General features: G+C 36.2%; 1 protein-coding gene across 4 annotated transcripts in view; it reads left to right on the top strand.

The window, feature by feature from the left end:
• The window catches only part of LOC134529095 (sodium/hydrogen exchanger 6), a 106787-nt gene that overhangs the window by 68207 nt on the left and 12429 nt on the right, over positions 1-26151 (top strand). For all 4 annotated transcript variants that reach the window (XM_063362820.1, XM_063362823.1, XM_063362821.1 and 1 more), the window contains 2 exons: positions 2425-2637; positions 3454-3549. In XM_063362820.1, coding sequence (XP_063218890.1) covers positions 2425-2637; positions 3454-3549 — 309 coding nt within the window. The remainder of the gene's footprint in view (positions 1-2424; positions 2638-3453; positions 3550-26151) is intronic.

The following is a 26151-nucleotide window of genomic DNA, read 5'->3' as shown; positions in this document are numbered from 1 at the left end:
AACGAAGTTACAATTTCTTTTCTGCCGCTGAACTTTTCTATGCTTGGGATACATGAACACAACCAGCGAGCTTGCTAGCCCAAGTGCCTGTCATGCGGTCATGCATCATCCATAGTATGCCTGTCAAAACATACCCACCAATGAAGTCTCTAGGTGTTGATCTGCTTAAATGGCTACACAAATGGCTTGCAGACATTCTGGGTTGAAATTGACTGACTGTAATACCTTCGTGTGTTTTCTTCTACATGAGATCACAAGAGAGCCATGTAGCTATTGGGCATTTGCCATTTTATGTAACTATCATTAGACAGGTTTTCTTTGCAGTTATTAAACTACGCACCGTTGATCGAATTGAATCATGACATGTGTATGTCTCAAGTCCCTTTTGTGCTTGCTGTTTTGTTATTTTGCATTTTGCAGGTGGCATGTTTTCAGGGCAACATGTATACTTTGTGAAAATAATAGTAAAAGAGAAAAACTGTGTCAGTGATGGTAAAACATTAAAACATTTTATCTGCATTAATACTATGTATCTACTTCAAATGAAGCATTAGTACCGCTTGGATGGAAACCTGTTTGAAACTACTGATACCAAACTGTCATGTGATTTCCATTCTGACATTAAGGCATTTTTCTCATAGCGAAAATTAATTTGACACTAAAAAAAAGGATGCCCGTCACTGAAAGAACCCACATGTTCCTGTAATTCAGCAGGTGTTAGGCAGTAAAGACCACAGGCCTCACATATGCCTTACTCAAGGCAGTGTATGTACTGATAGCCAGTGGTATGGTACAATGTCAGATGATGACTTGTGTGCCACACTGTAGGATTGCCAAGTCAAAGCTGGTGTGCACAGTGCTCATTGTTTTACTGGGAAACAAATTTAATAATAATACAGTGAAAGCCCAAACTCATAACACTGTGTTTTGGGGTATACGGCAGGTAGTCACACATGTCACACAATGAGTGATAAGTGGAGAAGGTTTTAGTTTTTGCATCAGGAATCTTTTACACTGTCACCCGATTGGGGGAGGGGGTTGGTTAACTGGCACTAGGAATAGCAGCTGTTGACTGTCATTGCAGTCGGCTCCTAAGTGCGAAGTGATTTCAGAGAAAACAAAAACTTATTCAGGGAATGTTGAACTGAGTTTAGACACTGTGAATAAAGCAGAACTAAAAGAACGACTGAGAGTCACAAGTGAGTGTCTCGCAGGCTTGTCACACTCAATCTAAAATTTGCTCGATATATCTAAGCATTAACAAAATGTTTCATTTTTACTGGTAGTTCTGTACTCACATTTATACTTTGAAAAGTTTTTTTGTGTGAAATTGTTTAACATGGTGGATTTATAAATAATTTTTGTACGAACTTGCAGCATTGAATCTTGAAAGCATCGTACGGACTTCCTTTGTGACTGTATCTTTATGTCTGTGGCATAAAGTTTGAGTCTCCGTTCAAAATCCCATAGTTGCTCACTACACGAGGGAAATACTGCATACCATTGTAGATTCTTGCACTTAACAGATAATACAGTGTTACATGCACCAGCAAGCATCGCACTTATTGTTTTGTCTCATCATCACAATTACACCCCTGGCTAGGTAGCGCACATAGGGAACAGTAAGAGAAATTTAAAAGAATAATATACACATAGTATTTGTTGGTGCAGTTAAAAAGATATAGAGATGCATGCATAATTGTTAGCGAAAACCTGCAGGTCATGAGAAGCAGACAGCTATGTAACTGAGGTTATTATATTTAAATTACTTTTCAAAAATTTGTATTGTGATTTTACTTAATTTTTTTGGACCTATTGCTAGGTGAAATGACTGTCCCTGTAATTTGAAGTGAAGATGTATGAAAAAAATGACCATGGTTCAAAAAAGGTGTGAGTTTAGCCCTTCGACACTTTGTGCGAGTAGCGAGGAGATATCCTTCAGTGTCTTTCACAACTGCCCAAGTATGTATTCACAGGTCAGTTATGGTGATGCATGCTAGCATCAACAGTGCAGCTGTGTTGTCTTTCACAGATACATAGATACATACCAGGCTTCATCACCTAGTCCACAGCTTGAACTGATTTTTAGTGGCTGTTTCCAGGCCCTGTGCGTTATTAAAAACCGGGCGAAGTTATATCTACTTCAGAATGCGGTATTCCACGTACCACAATTTCAAATTAATTGAAATAACACCTGATATCATAATTTCTAAAGCACATTCCAATATATCTATATTTTAACTCATATCGGAGAATGTTGTGTGTTAGCGAGCTCATTCTGTCAGGGTGCCGCAGTTAAGCTGCAAAGCTGATAATCCAAGAGTTGTTGACTGTGGTTTTCAGAATTACAGGCCTTGTTGACCCGGAAGGGTGCTTGATGTGTCGTGAATTGGTGTAGCGTGAAAGGAACGTGTTGTGTGCCAGAACATGCAAGATCCCACCATGGCGAGGGAGACCAACAGCGGCAGTGCCAACTCGAGCAACGAGAAAGCCCTGCTGGCTCGCATCTGGGGCAACTTCGACGTGAAGTACATGAAGCCGTTCTTGACGCACGCCAGACCGACGCTGCTGGAGACGTTGCCCGTGTGCTGTAGCTCGCTGGCGCGAGTGCTCACCACGACCGAGCAAATGACTCAGGTGGGCGGCATTCCTGTGTGATGTGTTTGTGAAAAATGGCCAAATTTATCATGAAATGTATAACCAACGACCCTGTTTCTCAATCAGATTTAATCAATTTGTCCAGTTTAAATCGTTATTTAAGTCAAATGAGATCTTGGAAGGTGCGCTCTTAAAAAAAACTTAATTTTTACAGGAAAAACCGTAACTCAGATGCTGTTGTTTTTTTTTTTTTATTATTTAATTACATGTCCACGTTACATAATCAAATTTGAAGGTCACGAAATAAAAACTATTTAAAAGTTTTCCATTTTAACCATTTTTTTTTCACCTCAAATCATTGCAGTTTTGGGAAACTGCTGGTTTTTTTTTGGTGGCTACGGTCTGTATAATAGGTTGCTTTCCTGATGTGTTTATTACCATCCAAGTACTGGTAATAACTTCGTAGTCATTTACAGAGCCAGCGAGTATATTGGTGTACTGGAAGACCACCTTTCCATTCTTTTATGCACTGCATGTTAATCGTGCTGGTTGGCACGAGGTGTATATGATCATAAGCAGATTGCTTCAAGTACTTTGACAGTGCTGTCAAAAAACATCATAACTCCATTTACATTATTATCCAATCTCACAATTATTGCCAACAAGAGTGGGGCTCTGTTATACTGCTTTTAATAAAAAGTTTATAATGAAGCTTAACTTAGCACGTTTCTATGACTTTTGAAATTACCCATGGACATGCACAAATTTTGGTAGAGTTCTATTAATATTATTTCTGGACTCTCTATTTAGCTAAACATTATGTGCTGATTTTTGAAATATTTGATTGGTTTGCAGGAAGGATTGGGGCAGACTCGTATTGATTCCGACTCTGACCTGTGCTTAGAAGACAATGATGCTGGCTGTGGCGATCACCAATCAGCCATTCACAGGGTGAGTTTGAAAAAAAAGAGAACCATACATTTACTGCTCATTTTTACAAACTTTTATACATACTTTTTTTAGACAGTTGCAAAAGTTAACAATATGCATGCACCTTTTTCTAGTTTATTTTAAGTATCTCACTATAATATGTCAGTTAATGAGTAGTCTTGTAAATATTAATTGTATGTATTTCTATGAAATGTTAGATACTTTTATCCCGTATTACTTTTTATGCCTGACGCCTGCCTAGACATTTGTTTGTTGAGCATCCGGCTGAACAAGTGTAGAACATGAAGCATGCGGCTACAATAGGTGAGAGCAAGCTGTAAGGGTCAGTTTGTGTCCGGAGCCATTTCAAACACTTCAGCATTCCATTGCTTGGGGTCGTTAAACCTTCGTTATTCATTATTACTGTCTCATTTTACTTTTCCTTTAGTTATTCACAGTGCACAGTCTATGTTAACAGTGCATTTTATTCATATTATTTTTCATTACAAGAAAATTAGGCTTCCTGTGAATTACATTTTTATTTCGCTGCTTCTGGTATATTTTTTCTTGAACTGATGGGTATATATGTTTTTTGCACTGAAAAAATCTTTCTTTGCCAGTGCTATAAGGAACACTTTGTTCTGTCATATTGCATAAATTATTTTTTTTATTTTTCTATGTCATGCTCTGAACTGCAATTTGGTCTCTCTCTATCCATATTGATCTTAAGTGTGCTGAAACTATATTGATTTGCCTTGGCCTAAACTCTCATAATGTACCACAGTTAACAGTTATTCACAGTAGCAATGTTTTACTATTCAGTACATATACAATTGTAAAATTTTTTACATAAGCCCTAATCTTATATGCATAGCAGTTATAGTAAAAAGATTGCTCTGTTAAAAAAAATATATATATAAAAATATTATTTATCATAAAGTGATCGTAAAAAATTCAAAGTAAGTTATTAAGTATGTTTGTAGTGAGATTATTTTAAAGTTACCATAAATTTATCATTTCTCGTTAGTTATACTCTACCCTTAGTTACCATCATTTGTGCAACCCTTGTACAATGTGAACTACTGGTTCTGCATTCTTCAGAAAACTCATGAGTCTTATTGCGACCACTGAGACTTAGTTGGTAGAACTTTCAGAATGTTGGCATCAGAAGGAAAACTGCCTCACAGTTGCTGAATACAGCCAAGCAGCTGCCATAAGATGCCATGGTGCTGAGGGACCCATCGGCTACGAGATGATGTATGTGAACTTTGTCATACGTCAGTTCAAAAACTGGACAGTTACTATCGGTCGGCCGACCAAGTGTGTCACATCGTGCAGTGTTTCCGCTCACTAAATGTCAACTGTGCTGTGAGGTGCTGATAGCATGGGCTGTCTCGCAGACATGCCTGCTCTGCTCTTGTCTGCCGGGTGGTTTGCTTCAGCTCTGCCGAGAACACACTGTAGCCTCAACAGTAAGCATCGCCTTGCATGCAGCCTGAAAGTACTTTGCTTCTAGACTTCCAGAATTGAAATACGAAAAATTTGGAAATCAAAAGAATTTACAGATACACTTTTAGACCAGTTAGAGCAGTCTGAAATTGTAGAACATTGTCTGAACAGGCTAGAAATTTTTCTTCTGGGGCCAAAATTCACAGCATTTCGTGATAAATTTGATGATAATGCAATATCATTTTTCATTAATCATTTGTCAAATATTTAGTTGAGCAGGGAAAGAGATATTGAACTTTGTATAGCTTAGAACATTGGCAGTCAACTCATGGCCTGCCACAGTAACAATAAATAACTTGTGTTTGCTAAATAAATTGAAATGAAACAAGGATATCACAAAAAATTTCAATTAAAATAATAACATTACATAGTAGGTACTTTTTTTACACCATTACACATAGATGAAAATGTGCGTGTAATGATTTATGCACAGACTTCGACAGACAACTAATTGTTTGAGACATGATTTTATGGTTTTATATTTATAAAAGCTGTTATATTTATAAAAGCTGTTATGTAATACACCACCAAAGTAGTGGTTAAATTTATGTGCTGCATTTTTTAAGATAAAGTTATTTTTAATAATTTGGTCTAAAACAGATACATTTAGAACAATAAAAATTAATTAACAAAAATTTTTTGTTTAAAAGTGATCCAATAAGAACTGCACAATAAAAACAAATTAAATTTAGTACAATTTTTGGTCCAGAAATGACATTCCTTGAATTTCAAACATTGTGACTGCCCTTTTTTTATGTTTTGAATTAAGTTTTGGTTAAATGCTACTTAATTCCATCATAGAACTTGCATTCTGATGCTCTGTGGTGTATTAACTTGTGTTTCAGTGTAATGCAGTGTTATCTCGGTTTTATCACAATCCACCATATAATCCTGTCCCCACCAATTGTTGATTTGTCATTTGTTTTGAAACACATCCACTTACAAAACAAACCTTCTAGTTATCTGACAACAAACAGAGTGACATGAAATCACCTAGTGGTGTTCCTGGAGAAGAAAATTTGAAATATTGCAAAGTTGTTGCCAGTGTGTCAGTGTGAGCATGCTTAACATTTGTTGCTATGCGGTGGTTTTTAGCTTTTATATTTGCTTGTAGTTTGTGTTCTTGCTTTTGATGCTTTGTGTAAAAGAGCTCAAAGTATGCGTAGGTCAATGAAAAGAAAGAGTAAATGTGATGTACTATCAAAACATGTTTTTGGCTATACTAACAATATTTATTGATGATAGGCAAAGGAAGATAACACCTGTGTTTGTAGTGTCGCAGTATCAGTGCCATAAAAATACAACATGGAAATCATCCTGTGGATGCTCTCCTAAGGGCAAAATATGTTTCAAACAAAAAGAAAAAATTTCAATTTCAACAAAGTTTGTTTGTTAAAAGGACTAAATAAATTAAGAACTTGGCCATAGCTTCATATGAAATGTTTCTCCTCCTGACCTAAGTTGTCCAATCTAAATGCAGTGACTGTACACAGGAAATGTTGAAGCACAGTGCATGCGTGGCACATAAAGCGGGAGAAAATGCTTTAATAGGAATCCAGTCACAGGGTCACTGCATGAAGCATGATGGAGAAATGCTTGGGAAAGAATGACTGGCTGCTGAAACAGAAATTTCAAGACTAGATCAAGAAGGCCAGGTGGACTGGATATTTACATAGTAGAAACTAGCAATTAGGAACTGGAAAAAATTCTAAACTAAATTAATTGCCCTAAAGAAAAAAGTACAAGGGAAAAAATTACAAAATAATCAAACCTAACCTGTGATACCTTATTAGAATCCTCATTGGAAGTGACATCTTATCCTCTCAAGGGCTGGCTTTGATGTCATATGGCGTAAATTTATAAGAAAAAAACTTGAACATTAATAAGGAGGCTGCAAAGATTTAAAAAAATTTACATATATGTATATGCCTCGCAAAATAGTTGAGATAGTGTATGGGTAACTATTTTATAGAATTTTTTATGTGGCATTGATTTGAAAAACTGAGGAGGCAACATGGGAGTAGGCAAAAGAATGTTTTCCATGAATATTGAGTGTAAAAAAATAATTTGGATGGTTGTGGCTGCACCCTTTTGTTACCAGAGTCTTCGCAGTCAAGTTTCTGTTCTCACTTTCTGCCTGGAAAGCATTTGTAAAATGGCCATGGCAGACATACCTCGGTCCAGTTTGTAACAGTCCAGACCATGTCCGGCCAAAACAACTATATACTATTACATATAGGTAAACACATTTTAATTCAGTTGAGCACTTTCTAAATTTTCCAAAGTCCAGAAAATTAATTTTGATGACTTAACTGTAATTGACAATGATTTTCTTGCATAGATAATAAGGTATGCTTTAAAATTTCTAAATTTATTTTTTCCTGTATTGATTTATCAACATGGCCACCATGTCATGCCGAAAAATTTACATTATGAATAAATATTTTTGTACCAAACAAATACACAACAGTTCATGACTATGAAACATATTTACTTCTGTTCTGTTGAACCAGGTGGGGCAAGAGTCACCCACCTGACTGCCTCAAAACGTCACAAGACACAATTAATACAAGAAAAAGGAGATAAATAAATAAATAGTGCAGAAATCCCTTTGTATAATGTGAACAACATCATTGATTAGTACATTAGTTAATACTGAAAATACTGAATACATTAGTTAATACTGAAACGGCACATTCATCATACATTGTATAAGGTATATAAGGTTACTTATAAGAAAAGAGTGCTTTACACAACATTAAAACAAGCAAGTATAACAGATCGTAAAGTCAATAAGAATTTAACATTTAAAAAAAATAAATAAAAGACAAATCATAATTTTGAGTCGCCCCTGTGTACCTGGTTAGGCGTGGTAACAATCCAATAAAAACACGAGATGACGAATCAAAAAGGGCAGAAGGCCTGAATCATGCTGCCAAACAAGTGGCCAAGCATCAAAATTAATCAACGCAGATTCGGCCGCAGGGCGAACAGCGCAAAACAAATGGGCATGGCCGAGCACGCCTGCAAATACGCCTTACCAGACACAGGGGCGACGAGAACCAGGACCGCTGCCGGCCGACAGACGAGTGAAGTGGCCTGCTAACTCACGGTAAACAAGTGGGCGAGACGAGGGGAAGAGAGGAGAGGGGGGGAGGGGAGGCAAGGAAGGTTTAGATGGCCGGAAGAATCTGGAAGGTTGGAGGAGGAGGAAGGAAGGAGGGGAAGGGGAGAGGAAGAAAAGGAGGGGAGGGCGAGTGAAGGGAGGGGAAGGTAGGGAGGAGGACTAAGAACGGACTAGAAGAATCTGGCCATTCTTCACTGTGTTGCTGGACTTCATCAAAAGGAAACGATGATTATGTACTGCAGTGGCCTACAACTCAAGATACAAACCAAAAGACTCGGTTTTTGGTGTTTTTCCGAGATAACTTCGAGATTCGTCTTGGGTCAAACGCTGCTGCCTGTAGTCAAAAATTAAAGTTAAAAGTTAAAAACAAAGTATGGCCTAAAGATAAAAACCTGAACTTTTCTCTCCACTTCATTAAAATATCATTGGTGAGCCATCACCAAAAACACGTTCTTCTTTGTCGACTGCGGCACGATGATTGAACACAGTGGCTAGCGACATTCACTTTTGTCTTCACAAGAGGGAAGTGAACGGTTTTTATTCTTCCTGACCGAAAATTCACAAAACACAATGACGGGCATATTTTGACCAAGAAACTTAAAATAACGAAAGCAGATTCAGCAGAAGAAACAACGTAACTGGCTCAAACAAAATACAGTAGTTCACCGCTCTGAAACAATATTTACTCTGTATCCTATGTTACTTCTGATGATATAAAGTTCCACAGTCACTATCAACTCACGGTACAAATGGCTGAGAGAGCATAACGGTCAAAATTATCAAAAAGGCTCCACTTCGGCCTACTTTTCTAATAACCGATACGACCCCTCCAACCATCCATCACATGAATTACCTCCATAAAACAGATGTAAACAAACTATAAAAATTTTAAAAATTTTTAACCTCACATAACTATAACTTGCCATATGGTCTTAAAAGAATCAAAAACAACTAATCCACTTAAATCCACAAAATAAATATTAAAATTAATAAACAAATATATTGAAAAATGTTTTAATTTGTATTTTTTTGTCCCTATTTAATATCTTGTTTGATTTCCATTAACATTTGCAATACTTTTGATTCCTCTGGACTGAAACCAAAATTATTCCCACACCTAACTACCTTTTTTATTGTTACTCATGTTTGTCCAAAATTACGCAAAACTTTCAGACTAAATTACTGCAGCAAAATTTACATAGACTATATAACCTCAATTCAGAAACTATTACAAAATAAAATTATAGCCTCGCAATTTCGCTAAACAAATACACAATACATTTTTAATCAACTTAATGTTCGCATTGCGCCCCACAAAATAGTGTTTGGAAATGTTTACTGCCAACAACATACCTTTTTGATGATATTTGTTTTGTGTGTTTGACCTGTTGTTTACCCCAATCGCTTGCTGGCGATGTTCTGATGTTTTGACGTCTTTGAGCGCCTTAAAGCATAGAAATTCCTGTTGACTCGTGTACAGCACATGACGAAACTACCACTCACAGCTAGGTTGTAAATACTACGGTACCTCGATAATGTTGCCGAAGAAAGTCTCTTAAAACTACTTCTTTCTCTGTAAAAGTTCAACCCGAATCACATTCAGCAGCCAAATGTAACAGTCCATACTATATTACATTTCAAGTTTGGCCTGCCAATGCAATATGATAGAGTCATCTAAAACTTGAGGCACAGATGAATACTGTAATTAAAAAAAAAAATTATTTGAATTTGGAAGTTAGTTTCTCCCATTAAAATTTATGTTGTACTGCAAAATCAAATAAAAAATTGTATAATTGTTTATGGATTTATTCTTCAATATAATACTGTTGCCACAATATATACCAGCACAGTTGCATAGTTATAAGCTAAAGCATACTTTGTTACCATATCTAGTCTTATGATAAATTCCACAGTTAGGGCTTTAACCGTATGATTTATTATTAGAGCACATATATATCAATGGTGGGGGTTGCTGTCACCCTGTGCCTGGAATCAAATTCTATTTAAAAATAGCCAAAAATTCCACTAAAACGTTTAATATAATGGCTGTGTCCCGACCAGTAAACATAACATGCTTCAACACATTTCTTCTAATAATTTTTTGAGAGCTGCTGACGATGCGACTGGACAGTATGATGATGGAGCGACAACTGCTTGAATGATGAAGCTACCTCCCTCTACAAAGGCGAACAGGGGGGAGGCAGCCTCGTGGGCCAACAGACCAATCACAACAAACATCACCTTACATGGGTATAAATCATACCCTCCAGAGATATATTTTACGTCACTGTCAAACGTCAGCTCCCTTAGGGTAACAAATGCAACAATTGTTCCATGAGTTCCTGAAGTTTAACTTTACACAAGGATGTAGTTGGTCATTATTGGCCGCCAGAATAGTGTCCGGTGAACATTCAACTCTACGTGATTTCATAGCTGCGCAGTCACGTGTGCACATGCTGGGGTTTTCAGGTAACGTATTTCTAAGAAACTGACGAAAAACACTTTCACAACTGTGCCACTACCTTGTACATCTGCAGAGCCAGAAATGTGTCCAAAATTGTGCCAGACACTTATTTCAACACAAACATTAAAAAGGAGTGAATTATAACCAAAAATAAAGCACATCTAAAGTACAGAAACTTAACTTAATACACATGTCAATCCAACTAACGAACATGAAACCTAAATGGGTTTTTGTACAAATAAAGTTCACCAAACCATATACTGTAAACATTTAGGCCTAATATGAAACAAAGCATCAAAAGTCATTGCAACATTTTGAAATAGCTCAACAACCTAGTCTATTTTACTAACTCGGTATAAGCAAATAATAATATTATATATTACAAGAGGGCAGAGTATCTGTAGTGCTACAATCGGCTATGACAATGATCCACTTCTGTTACCTACGTAGTTTCATAAATTATTGCTCTCAACTATTTATGAAAGAAATAAACACTCGAAAACAATACTAGTTAATTGTTTTTATTCTTTCTGACCGAAAATTCACAAAATACAATTGCAGCCATCAGCCGGCCAAGAAACTTCGCATGATGAAAACAAAACTCACGGAAAAATGTCATTGGCACAAACAAAATAGTTTACCGCTCTGAAACAATATTTACTGAATATCTTAGGTACTTGTGATGATACAAAGTCCTGCGCTTGCTGGTAACTCACTGTAGAAATGGCAGTGACCATTGTTTTCTCGTTTTGGACACAAATTATCATCAAGGCTCCACTTAGGCCTATGCTGCTGCCTGTGGTCAAATATTCTAGGTAAAAATAACGTCCAAAAAATGTTCAATAGCACGGCCTAGATCACAGGCATGGAACACACTACAACTTATAAATAAAGTTAATTGGCAAGCCATCACTTAAAACACACCCATCGTCTTACAAACAATGACTGAACAATGGTGACCGACAATTTCACTTTCTTCTTCATGACAAGACAGTGAAATTGTGGGCCAATCATAGAGATCCTTTAAAAATCTAACCAATAACAACACATTTTACAGTATGAAAATCTCACAAGATTATTTGCGGTTTCCGTTCAACACAACCTTTTCCATGATGCATATCACGAGTTCTTGTTCCCACACTAAGTACATTTATTCATATATTTGACGCCCCCGTAAGCCCCAAGGGAGCGTCGCAAACCGCGAACAACTGCCGGGAATTACCTGGTATAGTTATCGCCATCCGACATATCAGAAAAATAGGTTACGGCACACAGTTCACCAAACCTCTCGGCATTCAACACGGGTATAAAAAAAATCAGGGCTTAAATTAAACAGCGAAAGAAAGGAATTTGCTTGAGAAAGCACAACTTTTGCGGCAAGTACGACAAAACATTATTTATTAATCTGAACCTCTGAAATCAAACTATTACAAGCATTAAAAGAATATAAGCATTCGCCGGTACATATTAACTAAATCGGGCCCGATGCTATAAACTATATATATATATATTCATACCCAGCACATGATAAGGAAATATAAAAATACCCTACTTAACATCAGTTACAATAGACACCTTATAGTGATTTAAAATCTCTGATAAACCAAGTTCAAGCTAGTTAACACCTCCCTTGTTACGCGACGTGCTGAAGTGTTCGGGGGACGGGTACCCTTAAAACGTTCAACGCGAGTCTCTACCATTTGAATTTCATCATAAGTTTCAATTATTTACTTCACGTGTCCATATCATAAAGTTGTTAAATGTAGCTGGGGGAAAAACAGACCTCCGACGTAAAATAACACTCTCAGGCTTGACGTAATTATTTCTGCCACCAATCTCTTGCAGCATAACCCCGTTGCACTAGGGGAATCACAAGGGAAGTCACTCACGTATCGGTTCGTCGTCTCCGTTGGATTAGCAAATCCTCGCTAAACCCCACTGGTCCTCAGGCCAGTCGGTGCTGACGGCTATACTAGCCGGAAGGAGCCTCGTTCCGCCGCGATAGAACCGCGACTATCTTCTTGACGAGCTTTACAGCTACTCTTGCACACTTTTACCAACGAGTTATTTTGCTGCCCAAGCCGGCCCCACACTCGCAAAAGTCATTTTTTGCGAGGCCGCTTGCGCGGACCACCTCACACTACGGCCCGTCATCCAGAACAGCTGATCGCCTGGTTCCCCTCCCCTCCTTCAAAGAAGGGAGGGGAAAAAGTCTGTCTCCCTCGCGCGCATGCGCGCTGTGCTCGTGATTTGTTTCATTTTACCCCGATCACCACTTGTCCAACTTTGCTATGTCGCATTAATAATTAAAATAGTTTTATACAAATGCAAATATATAACTACATTATAAATATAACTAATAAACACAATTATTTAATGATATTCTCACTAACTGTTACCAGGTGCTCCCGGGCGACACTAGCGCTGAAAAACGTTACCAATAATTCAAAAATACCGCCGTACGGATAACACCAATACTCAAATAAACTATACTAAAGGAAAACTATAATATAAACTTCCTTTTAATTTCCTTGTAAAACGGTACCCCGAGAAAGGGGTACATATTCCACGATATGAGAGCATTGCAGTGTTTGTGCTGTAGCAAATTTTGCCGCTAAATATGTGATACTTGTAACCTTCAGATTGTAATAAGTCTGTAAAATTTTGTAGTTAAAATTTTTGCCTGTCCGATTAGTTCGTAATCACTCTTTAGAAGTACATTTCCGGAATTCAAAGCTATGTAACACAAAATTGCTTCTGTAATGTAATTTTTGAAATATTTCTTCATAAAATCTGCACTTGTGAAAGACCAAAATTCCGTACGGCAGACAAAGCTGAGGCGTAAGATGTCAGAGAAGGCACCGTGCTTCAAGATAAATTGTTTCGTACTACTTCCAGCCTGTCAAAGCAATTTCACAAGATGAAGATCACCAAATCTTGAGCTGTATTGCTGAACGAATGTTGCAGAATATTCATGATTGTAAAACAATACCATTCTGGCTACTTATGCTGTATGGCATGTATCATGTTTATTCTTCGTGCTTCAGTAGGCAGCTTGATGATTTATTAGTAATTGACAATAATAAAAAAAAATGTGTATCATTGAAGCTGAAGATAAATTATTGTCCTGATTGATTTCAGTCTGAAAAATACAACATGTAATTATAACACTTTACATTTAAAAGTGTCGAAGCTTTTTTTTATAGTTTTTGGTATAATATGATCTACAGCTAAGTTTGTTACATTCCAAGGTGGCCCGGCTAAGCAACCCAGGGTAGTAACAAGACACTTTGATCCCCTGGGCCGATGCCTGGGGTAGAATTTATAGTTTAAAAAAGTCCGAAAACAAAAAAAAAAGTTACTCTTCGGCCTGGCCCTGACCAACAGGCATGAAATTATTTATTCGTAAAATGTTAATTCATTTTTGTGAGCTGTCAATGATCACGACCACACGCAGCGAAAATTGAGCAACTACTTTGTATTATGCAGTTGCCTTCCCTTACAAAGGAGAGGAGGCAACCCCGTGTTTCAACCGACCACTCACAATACAGAATCAGAATCATGACTATATAGGCAATAATACTGAGAAAATATTGTTCTCTGAAGGTCTGGAAAGACACATTACACCACTTCAAGGTTCGTTCTGATTGGCTGGCGAGTCAGCACCCAGCGAAAGTTCTGGTTTATTGCTGCACAGTCTTGCGCCTACGCTCTGGGTTTTCCCAACAATGCACTAACTTGAGGCGTGAAAAATCACAAACTGGCGACAGAGTGTCGCGCCTTTGCCTGCCATTGTCCTCCTTTCTTTTTAAAACTTCTATAATGTTACAGCCTCACTAACCAGAAAGTGCTTTCTAATTGTAAAAATGTTAATTTTAACTGATCAAGGAAAATAGAGAAAAGTTAATGATAGTAAAATTAAAAAAATACATTCAACTTTGTATAAAACCTAACCAAAATTAATAATAATATTTAAGCAGAAACAAAATACCTTTAATACCTATGTATAATAGAATAATCATGTGTATAAATTAATTATAAAACATGAAGAAAACATCATTAACATAACTCATCCTCAGTTAATTGTTTTTAGTAGCAGGGGGCAGAAATTATGCTATGTTACAAGTTAACTGAATGAGAGTAAAAGTTTACTCTACGTGTTTGGAAACAGTCACAGCCGTGAGTTTGTTGCTGATAGACCTGTGTGCGTGCACACACGCTCTCGTAACTCTTGTTGTTGAAGTAGCTACTGCAGTTTTTTTCTTGTAACTGTAATTAGTGGGTGTTAGTCAAAATGGATATGTCTTGAGTTGATACGTCATTAATGGATCAACCTGAATTCTATGAATCAACCTGAATTCTTGGTGTTTTTGATGCTTTGTGATAGTGAAATCAGTTTATATTTAGTATAGGGTGATGTTAAACAAGTACATTGGAATGATACCAAATTGTTTTGAAGAATAAATTAAGTCAAAATTGTTATGGGACTTATTTCAGAATTTCAAAGTATTAGGTCAAATTTTAATACAATCTTTGTATAGAACTAATAACATATGTTTGAGAAAGTATCCAATTATCAGAAGGTACATATAATAAGTATAGTAATATTAGAACAGACATTAAAAGAGATAGGGCATAAAAAATTAATTGAACACAATCCTTATATTTTTTGGAAAACACAGTTGCCTTCTTCATGCATAAAAACACTACAAACAACTTGAAACTAAATATAAGCCAGGAATACTTGTAATGTATATTTTGTTTTGAATTGCGTAACCGTCCTTCCCTTCTAAACAAAGCCAACCTATGGTAAAACATTGTTCAATTTGTGGGGTTTTCTTTTCTTTTCGTCTTCTTTTTTTAAAATATATCAAGTGTTCCAAACCTTTGCTTTGGCCATCATTATGTTTTGGTAATGTGCAAATATTTTAGAAGTTTTTTTTAAATTTGAAAATTTACAGTTTACCAGTATTAAGATAAAAAATTCAATGATGTATCTGCCCATTGGTAATGATAGGTATAAAAAAAACTGTTCATTTACTTATTCTGTGTGAATTTACACAAAGGTAACATTTTTGTAAAAAAAAAAAAAATATTTAAGAAACATTGCCACTTTTGTCAGTAGAATGATTTCCGTTGCTTTTTTTTTTGAAACAGCAAGCAGCAATTAGAAAGAAAATGAGTAGAATGGCTGCAGTTGAAAAGCTGTGTGTCAGAAAGCAAAGAAAGCTGCGATGTGTGAAGGGGGAGGGAACAGAAGCATGCAAAAGCAGGAGGAACCCAGTGACAACCTCCATTGGAACGGAATCCCGCTCCTCCTTCTTCTCTCGTCTGTCATAACCTCCCCCGTACGCTTGAGGGTCAGGAAGTTGTGACAAGAGCCAACTAAAGTTGCAGGCAGATCATGTAGTTTTTCAACTAAGCGAAGCTTCAGGAGGCAGTAATTAACGTCTAAATTGATTTAAGTGACTGCAGTTATGATGCAGTGTGTAATTTTTCAACTAAGCTGTTCCCATCCCTGGTAAAATACAGTCTTTAGCAGCATGTTTGCTATTAATGCGGCTCAAACTTTTAGTTTCCGCAGTTTTGGTAAAAAAATCATCACATTATTTTCGGTGAATATGGTAGTAACTTTTCTTGTAACTTGAAATGTGTGTAAGCAGCACAATAAATATCTCTGTCACAAAATATTTACTTTCAACTTATTTTGCTGCTGTTCAAATTTTTGTGTATAAACTATTTCCCAGTAATGCTTTTCAGGATATTAGTTTTACAGTGGCAATATTTGTGTAACTTATAAAGTGGGAATCAATATTGCCTTTGGTATGTTATTGAAACGTTACCTATAGACACCGCTGTTTAGGTGGAACTTGTGTTTTCTTGTTGCATGCATTCAACCACGCAGGAGGACCCTGATATCCACAGCCAGCTAAGTGTAGAGGCCCACAATTTTATGTAGCTAACGTTTTCCTTTCTGTGCTATGCTTGGATTTCTCTTTATTTTGATATGTAAGTTCTGCAGACCTTATTTATAGAATGCACTTGATTAAATTTATGTACCAATTATATATAAATGGTAGTAAATTTGTATTGGTATTTATTTTCTGCCTTAAGTATTTTCTATTTACAAGGAAATATGTTATTATGAACATTAATTTCTTCTGAAATAAAACAGAATTGATGCTAAGAACATGTGCATATTAATTTGCTTAGGTATGCAGGGGTTTGTTATTTTGTCAGTGTTTTCTACCCTGGCCTATTGAACAGTTGTGATTTATTATGAAAAATATAAAATCAGTTGCCCATTCCAAACAATAATTTGCACTCTTATATCCTCGACTCTCTAAAGTATCCCTTATTTCTCTCTGTTATCATCACTGTTTTGAAGCATATCAAATACAATATTTGAAAGCAGGATAAATAATAGTATTGCCTAACAGGGTCAAAAATGTTTCTACAATTTGCCAATTGCACTAAGTTGTATGTAAATGTTGGTTAAAAAAAATTGTAGCCACCCTAAATTTAGTATTTTGTCTCGCACTGCTATGCATAGAAGCTTAGGCAAAGGGACGATTGGGACATAATCAGAAGCAATTGCCATGAGTGTCACACTGAAGATAACGACCATAAAACACCTGCTATGCTAATAGAATTTTTTCTTACCTTTGAGTATTTGATGATTTGCCAAACGTCTACTTGAAATTGTTAAAAGATCTCTATCATAGGCCTTGTGGCCAGAGTCAGTAGCTACATTCTGGCTTCTGGGTTGATGTCACGTACTGCCTGGCATTTTGGCAGGCCTTTATGCAGCTATCTTCAAGGGTGGCTGACAACTGAAGGCTTGGTGTTCCTAGGGTCAATTCACAGATAGCTCTGATTGCTCTAGGTTGAATCTGCTTTGGTTGATATAGCAGTGTTGACTATGGCTAAGTCACGAATGGGTGACTGTTCATGGTTGCTATATTACTTCATCTGTAGTCATCTTCCCTGTTACTTTTGTTGGATTATTATTATTATTATTATTATTTATGCGGCTGCTTTGATTAATCTGTGAATAGTTGGAAATATTTGCAATTTGTTGGGCTTGGTATAATTGGATTGCATGTGCTGTTTTATTGTAGTGTCATGCTATGATTGAATTATTAATGTTGTACTCATCAACAACTGGTCTCATATTTTATGAATACAGTAAGTTGAAATTTTCACATATTTGTATAATGCACAATTCACTGTGGTGAACATTTATGCCATAAATGTTTGTATGTCTTTTTGTGTGTGCTGACTACTGTTTTGGCAATGTGTAGTCTCTGTTATGTTAGTGGCGTGGCTGCTTTGTACCTGCACAAACATATGTCAGGGTTGGTACAGGTATAGAAAAATATGAAAAATGTAAAGGTAATGGAAATGAAAGTGGATAATACCTGAGAAAAGTTAAGGGAAATCACAAAATATTTCTGTAATTTTTTTCTTGTGTTAGCAAAATGGAAATTGAATATACCACTTTCACTGATGAATAGAGAATATACCACTTTAACTGATGAATAGGGACCTCAAAAAATGGTCAAATGTGAAGTATCATGAAATTTGGTTAATTTTCTCTTTTTTCCCCAAAATCACAGGGTTTTACCATATACAAAAATAGTTTAACAAGGGGAAAAAAAGTATTTTGAAATGTTGACATAAGAGTGTTACAGTCTACATTCAGTATTTTTAGACCAATAGATAGCAATTGTTTACAAACACATGTATCTATAAACAGTGTTAATTTTGCCACTCAGCCACTTAATTTTATGTGCCTGCATCACCTTTTGACTACAAATCCATTATGGGCTAGCATCTGAACAAATGCCAGCTGACTAATGTGTTTTTCATTTTCATGTCTCATTTGATTAAAAATTTTATCCAAACAGTAGAATTATTGCATGTGAAAAAATTTTAATAAATTTTATTGAATACAGATCTCATGGGAAGGTGATCAAAACTGAAGTGTTTTCAAATTTGTTTTTTGTGATTTCTTCAATGTTCGTGATGACTGGATGCATATCATCATCATGTCAAATGAAAAAGACTGTACATGTTTGGTGCCAGCAAATAAAATGTCATCGATATTCATTTAGAAAATAGAAACAAATGTGAGACCAAACAACATGAAGGGCTATGAATAACCATTATCGGCCAATTCGCAAATGTATCGGAATGAAGTCAGTGACTTGTAAAACGAGCAATCGGTATAAGTTAACCGCAACTTTTGAAACTGTCCACCTTTGGTATTGATGAAATAAGATAATTATAATTTAATAGTGTTTGTTGTCTAAATTAAATTACAAACTTTGTGATCCTCATCCTAATTCAGTAATACTAATTTTTTTTTACTTTTACATTAATTTTTTCTTTCTTATTGTGTAATTTTAGTACCTATAATGGATAGTTCTATCAAATTTTTTTTCTATTCCTTTCATGGTTTTCCTTATCTCAATCTGATTGTTTTATTCTTTGCCCTCCTCCATTTCACAGACATTTTCTCTGTCTCTTCCAACACTATGAGCACTGATATTAGTGCATAAATACTATGCATGATATTGGTTTTCAATTTTATTACAATGGTAAATAATAGGTATTGATATAACTACTTCATTAGGGAAATCTATACAGAGTAAAACCATACTGTAGGATGGCATCTATATCTCTGATTGTTGCTAACAAGTGTAGTTATTACTGAGACTTGCAGGTAAGTAGTCAGATTCTAGTGTTTTCTTCTTGGATAAGTGGTTTTATAATGCAAATATTAATTTTTTTTTTTGGTATTCATATATTTTAAGATTAAAATGACACCTTTGAAAAGGCATATACAACCTTCTTTCCCCCAGAATATTCTTGTTTGGATGGTTAGGAAAAATTGTTGGTTCACGTTAGAAAAATATAGAAAAGTTAATTTTGGAATTCCTAACTTGTAGTAACACAGATATATGCTGTTCCCCTCACAATCCAAATGAAATTTAGCACCCTTATTGGCTAGCAGCCAGCATGCTATGTGAGTATTATTCTTAGTTGCATCTTACTAATAGCTAAGCTTTGGCATACATCAGACAGAAAAAAACATTCCTTGCTTCGTAGAAAGTTAGTTTTGTGTAGTATAGATGTTTGTTAAAACTAAATTTAGTACCGTACTGACTTTATAATTTAAGATTTTTTTTTGCAAGCATGTGTTATTGTCCAAATTAAATGTTTACTGTTTTGTTAAAGGGCTTACTATTATATTTTATCCAAATTAATTACTTACACATTGGTATGATCTATAACAAATGTTTATTTCCATGCATTGAGTATTAATTTTATCAACAAGGCCTGCAAATCATGGTGTTTCTTTGAAGACAAGCAATCTGTTTGAAAAGGATAAGATTTGGTTCAAAAGTTTATGTCAAACCGCACCAAACAGCAGACATATCTCCCTGCCGACATCACAGAATGCTGTGTCAAGCATCTTGATACAGAGTACTCATGTTGAATACCTACTGAAAGTGCTGTACTGTAATTAATTTCATTTTTACTGAGTTTATGTTGCACAAAACCGTGAAACATTTTGAATAATATATTTCTTGACAACTATTCTGCACATACGAAACTCTATATTATTTCTTCTGGATTATAAATTTTTTTAGTTTTTTTTTACACAATGATGATAGACAACAAATGTTTTAAAGCAAACACAAACATTACTTCAAATGACTAACATTTAGTTGTTTAGGACTTTTAAAAAACATTTTTTTCCATACAAAAATTTGTTGAAAGCTTATGATTCAGTTTTTTCCCTTGCAGCGTAAATTACAACCTAAACATGAGTTGGGAAAAAAGCAAAATATGTACAGTAGAATCTCGTTATAGCGAGCACGGTAATAGCGAGAACACGGCTATAACGAGGTATTTTTGAGGAATTTACGGCGTGATCGCTTGTAGCGCACTTTTGTTATTTGTCTGCTTTATCTCCACCCCTCTCGCTCGCCACTAGACATCCTGCCGTTGACGCGTCACATTCTTCAGCCCTGCAGTCGCCATCTAAGTGCGTGGCTTAAAAATAGAATCCCGTCCTTTCTTTCTTTTATCAAACTTCCGTTAGTTATCTGTGCCGTGTGTAGACAAAGTTTGAGGTTGGAACAGAAACAACGTAAGAAAGTATTTTTTACAAATTAGAAATATGTATGTTTTTGTTTTTATAATCGCGTATTTTCACGTTTTTTTTTGTTATCTTAAAAGAGATAATATTAAAAAGCCGCTCTAATGAGATTTAATTGTTTCTTGGTTAACAAAAACTATTAATTATCAAATATTGTTAATTGTTTATATTCTATTTATTATTATTTACAAGACGTCATACTGTACGCGTACGCAATACGACTGGATTCGTTGCTAAAACATAACCTAGCATGTTATGTGGTATCAGAAGTAAAGAGTAACGTAACGATAGTAACGAGTACTAATTGTTATAGTAACGAATACATACGGTTACACATTTTTTCGTTACTTTTACACCTCTAGTCGGCACTACCGTATTTATTTCCGAATCGCTAGGGCACTTTTCTTGTAACTTTTGTTTCGGTCAGTTGTTGGGGTATCTGTCCAAGAAAGGGGTGGTGATGGTTTGAGTTTAATCCCAAATTTATTTTCTAAAAAAGTTGACAGGTTTCTTTAAATGAAAAAAGTATAGTTTTCCAGCGCCTATTTCGTTTGAGGCGTACGTGCGTTGCCGCAGCCGCACTCCTGCTTTTTTGTAAGGAATTAAATCGTCGCGCTACACTAGCACCACCTGTTAAGCAACATCCCGAAGCAACATGGCCACCAGCAGACAGCACGCGTTGGCAATAGATAGCAGGACAATGCTGCGTCGGCCGCGGGCTGAGATGCTATACTTACGTGGCTTGGTAGGGTATTCTGGTTATTTTGACGCAATCAGTGATCGCATCCGTACATATGGGGTATCGTTTTAAAGAGAATTCACACATCTGCTCACAGAAATTAAGATTTCGTTAATATAACCTGTTATTTTCCAATTATACAGGTTTAAACACAATTTTTATGCTATTTTCTGTTAATTTTTATTTTTTGGGGGCCAAAATTTGTCCAATTCGGTTATAGCGAGGACACGGTTATAGCGAGGATCAAACCCGGAACCGTGACACCTCGCTATAACGGGACTCTAGTGTACTTGAACAGTTTAAAGAGGGTAATTTGGTATCATAAAAAATTGATTAGGTAATAATTTACAGACATAAACCATTGCAGAGTGCTTTGTTATGTTTAAATAACTTTTAAATATTTGGTTTAAGGGCTTGATGAATAACAAATATGCTTAACAAGATGGTAATTTAGCATTTTTAGTTTTGTGTGAGAATAAATAGACAGTTTAACAAGTGTAACTCTTAAGAGTTAATCCTTTACATAAATATTTGAGTTACTCAAATTGCAAGGGGAGCCTAATGGACATACATTACTAATCATGAGTTCCTTGCTCCAGTCAGCATTACCCTGATGGGGCACTGAACAGCAGCTGAGAGACTGGCTCCTTGCGGTCAGCTCTGTGGTCCGGCCACGACGAAGGTCCTGTATTTATCATCTTCGACTCAAGCACAGGCGATTCAGCCAGGGATTCAGAACACTGCTCCGAGAACTGCCTTCCGCGTTCCACGTGTGTGAAGCGTTGAGAGAACTTTGCCTCACAACAATGTGTCTATTGTAGAAAACCTTCTGAACCAAATAAAATATATTAGCATGTAAAAAAAAAACACAAAACAAACCAAGATTAGCTATAGTCAAAAACAAAATAAGTAAGCACACATGTAATTTCAATGAAGGAATTGAGTCATTAAAACCATATGAAACAACACAGAAAATAACTGAATGTGTGATAAAATGGACAAAAATGAGGGCAAATTACTGACAACAACAAACAGCTCTGGATAACCCAATGAAGACAGCACAGACAACAGAAATAAAAAACTTAATATGCACAAGGGAGGACAAGACAATGAAAAAATCACAGTAGATGTGCACAGTATGCTTCTTACAAGGAAACAGCTGCGACTCTTCAGGCACTGCAACCTGTTTCCGTCATCAGAAGCACGGCATACTGCAGTGTTATTTGGGGCTTCAACTGAATAGAAAACTTGAAGAAGTTAACAAAATTGAAAATGGTCAAGGAATATGGGAAAAATTCAGGGAAATCACAAAAAAATAATAATAATAATAATCTCCATAATTTCTTGCTGTGATGAAAAATGTTCTAGTACAAGTGAGTGTGGTAACTAAATAGGTGCTGTATTGTGCCCTCATTTGTTTATTTTACCTTTTTTTGTTTTATAGCAGCTTGATTATGTATAAGTTATATATGACATAGTGTCCTGGCTCCGCGAAGTCTGGTGAGTTGACCAGCTAGTCAAGGAACAAGCGCCAGATAGGCAGGGTGCAAGTCTAACCATTTGGCTTAGAGCAGTCACCTTGCTGCACTTTGTTCCGTTTTATATAATACCAGCTAATAATCCGCGGCTTCCCTCGTGGCAACTTCAGGATATTCAATATTGCACCACTGTCAGAAATTTTTGTGAATAATGCCTATACTTTAAACTAAAAATATCACATTATATGTATATATATTTAAGATTTCATTCATGACAAAAATATGCATGGCTGAAATTTAATGATGTAAAAAGTACCTGGAGAATAAAATACAGCTTCCCGCCTGAGGCAGGGTGTAGATGACTGACATCACAGGAGCCAACTGCATGAGGGGAGATGAGACGAGGTATGAATTGGTGGGGGAAAGAGGAGTACCTCCAGAAAACCCACAGGCCATGGCATCCTCTGCCACATTTCCCACTTGCAAAAATCAAGGTTCGACTCCGTCGGAATCGAACCCGGGTCACCTTGAGTGAATGTTCTAACCCCTAGACGACCCTCATGCCTCGTACTGTTGTAAAAAGTAGTATCTATTAATTTTAAATATAGTTTATGTACGCCTATTTTATAACTCTCATTATAGGCATACGTTACCTTGATTAATCACACATTTTTGTTTATGAAATAGCCTATTTTAAAATTTGTGAAACAGTACTTATTTAACATTATTTATATTGCTACGCCCGTGCAAGAAGCTGGGCTTGTAATGGGGCGTACCAGCCAGACCGAGTATGGACGCGCGGCCCATTGACGTCAGCATGCCGCGTGTGCCTGGCGGGATTACAAGGGTCATCACTGACCCCCCTCCACTCCTTGCGCACCGTCCACTGACCCTTCAAGCAGCCTGGGAACTCTCCGGGCCTGGAATACGTGACTTGGGGCCATTCTCGATGTTTGGGGCATCGGGTCGGCCCGGGATGACGCGACACGTCACAGCCGCTCCCGTCAGTTCCAGAAGGACGCCACGGGTATATAAGCGATGATGCCGGCCTCCGTGAGAGTGGAAAAGTTCTGAGAGTAGGAGAGAGTTTCCCCCTCGGGGAGTGATACTGGCGATACCCGTGCGATCAGCGAGAGGTGAAGAGGGCAGGTGGCCCTTGCTGAGCGAACCGGACCTATCGGGAGGCGACACCTGCGAGAAGGCCTGGCGAGCGATAGTCGGGGACTGTGCTGCGGTGCGGCGTGGGTGAGTGTGCGAAGGAAGCGGACAGAAGAGCGAGCCACTGTCGAGACAAGCTCCAGTGGAAAGTGTTAATGTTTCAATGATCAGTGTGAGACTAGTTGTTGTGGACAGAAATCTTGAGTGCAGTAATTAAAATTATAGTCTATACATTAATAGTAAATAAAACTGTACTAATTAATTGAGCTATCCTTTACGAACCCAGTTTACTCCCCACATTACTTGTAACAATATTTTGTCATCTCTTGACATTTCCACTTTCATTTAATTTGATTATATTACCAGAATGATTAAAATTAAACTTACCCCTTTTTCACTTCAGTACAGATACCTACATTATTTTAAGATTTTTGAAACAATCATATTTGAATTTGAAATGTATAATACAGCTATCAATTTTCTTATTTTATGTGTAAATAGATTAATAGTTATGCTTAGTATGTACTAATAAATCAAATCCCCCCCAAAAAATTATTCACCCTCCCACTTGATTTGATTCGTTTGTATGATTTTTATAAAAACCAAAGCTGACTAACTTTTCACCATTCTTTGAAGGATGTTATCTCTCAGTTATACATTATTCGCCCTTGATTCAAATATTAATTTTTTATTATCAAACCAAATTTTTCAATTGTGTGCAAAATGATACATGCGAAATACAAAAGTAAAAAAGTTAAATTTTCCTGAATTTAATCCGTTTCGTTCATTTATCACCCTCTGCATTAGATTTAAGAATTCTACATTAAATTTTTGTTCGGTAAGTTTATTTACAACATGAGAACACATTAATCCACCCGTTGAGGTCAGATGTTTACACTTCACTAGCAAGTACTGAAAGACTCTCACATATTTTTATTTATTTTTTAATTTATTTACAGTATTTTAAAATCATCTTGCCTTACAACATTAGCCATTATCAATTATAGCCTGTCAGAATGAAAGCAATCGAGGACCAATGGTCAACATTCGATAAATCTCGTAGTCTCGTAGCAATTTTTGCAAAGTGTTCACTGATTTCATCGGGCTTAGGGAGGACGTAGGCCCGGTCTACGTCAAATGTCTGCTATGAAAATGTGAGCCGTCTTGAAAAGTGAGAAGCTGCCGAGAAGTTTAATTTTGATGGTAGGGTAAAATAACTGAAATATCTTCTCTAGTGCATGCAGTAGCCAGAATAGAAACTGTACATACATATTGGTTTCCGATCGCACGGGCTTCTACTTCACTGTTTGGTAGTTTAATTACTTCAACAAATTTTGGCTTAGCAAAACATACGTTTGACTTTACACTTTGGAGGAATCTCTAAACACGTCTTAGTACATATAATATATAAGAAATGTAATATAATTTTACTGAATTAAAAGTGACATGTTGTAAGGTCAGGATTCGAGTTAAGTGTGTGTGTGTGTGTGTGTGTGTGTTTTTTTTTTTTTAGCTAAAGAATATCACAACAGGAGAGTAGGCATCACTTACTTTATAACATAATTAACTTCATCAGTGCTTTTTACTGAAATAAAACTCTGCTTTACAGCTGGTAGATTAATTTGAGGTGATGACTGAAAGCAAGGCCTGTACAAATGTCAGTTTTTAGTTAGAATCGAATATGGATATCAAATTATTCTCATAGACAAATATTGAATTTGAATAGTAAGAATTAGAATAGCACTAAAAATTTTTTTCCATATCATAACAAATACATATTGAAAGAAAAAGTAAATGTGTAGTTGGTGGCTTCTGGGAAATTAGATAAATAATACTAAAGTGAAAGGTTGGTTAGGTTAAGTCAGCTATAATTATCATAGGTAAAATTTTGTTGATGTATATAATTTTGGAAATAAATTATAAACAAATATTCTTCATGGTAATCAAAATAGGAACTGCAAAAAAAAAAAAAATATT

Source organism: Bacillus rossius, chromosome 2 (genome assembly GCF_032445375.1).
Source record: "Bacillus rossius redtenbacheri isolate Brsri chromosome 2, Brsri_v3, whole genome shotgun sequence".
NCBI classification, from domain to species: Eukaryota; Metazoa; Arthropoda; class Insecta; order Phasmatodea; family Bacillidae; genus Bacillus; species Bacillus rossius.
The sequence above is the reverse complement of the archived record's forward strand: the minus strand, read 5'-3'. Positions and strand labels throughout refer to the sequence as shown.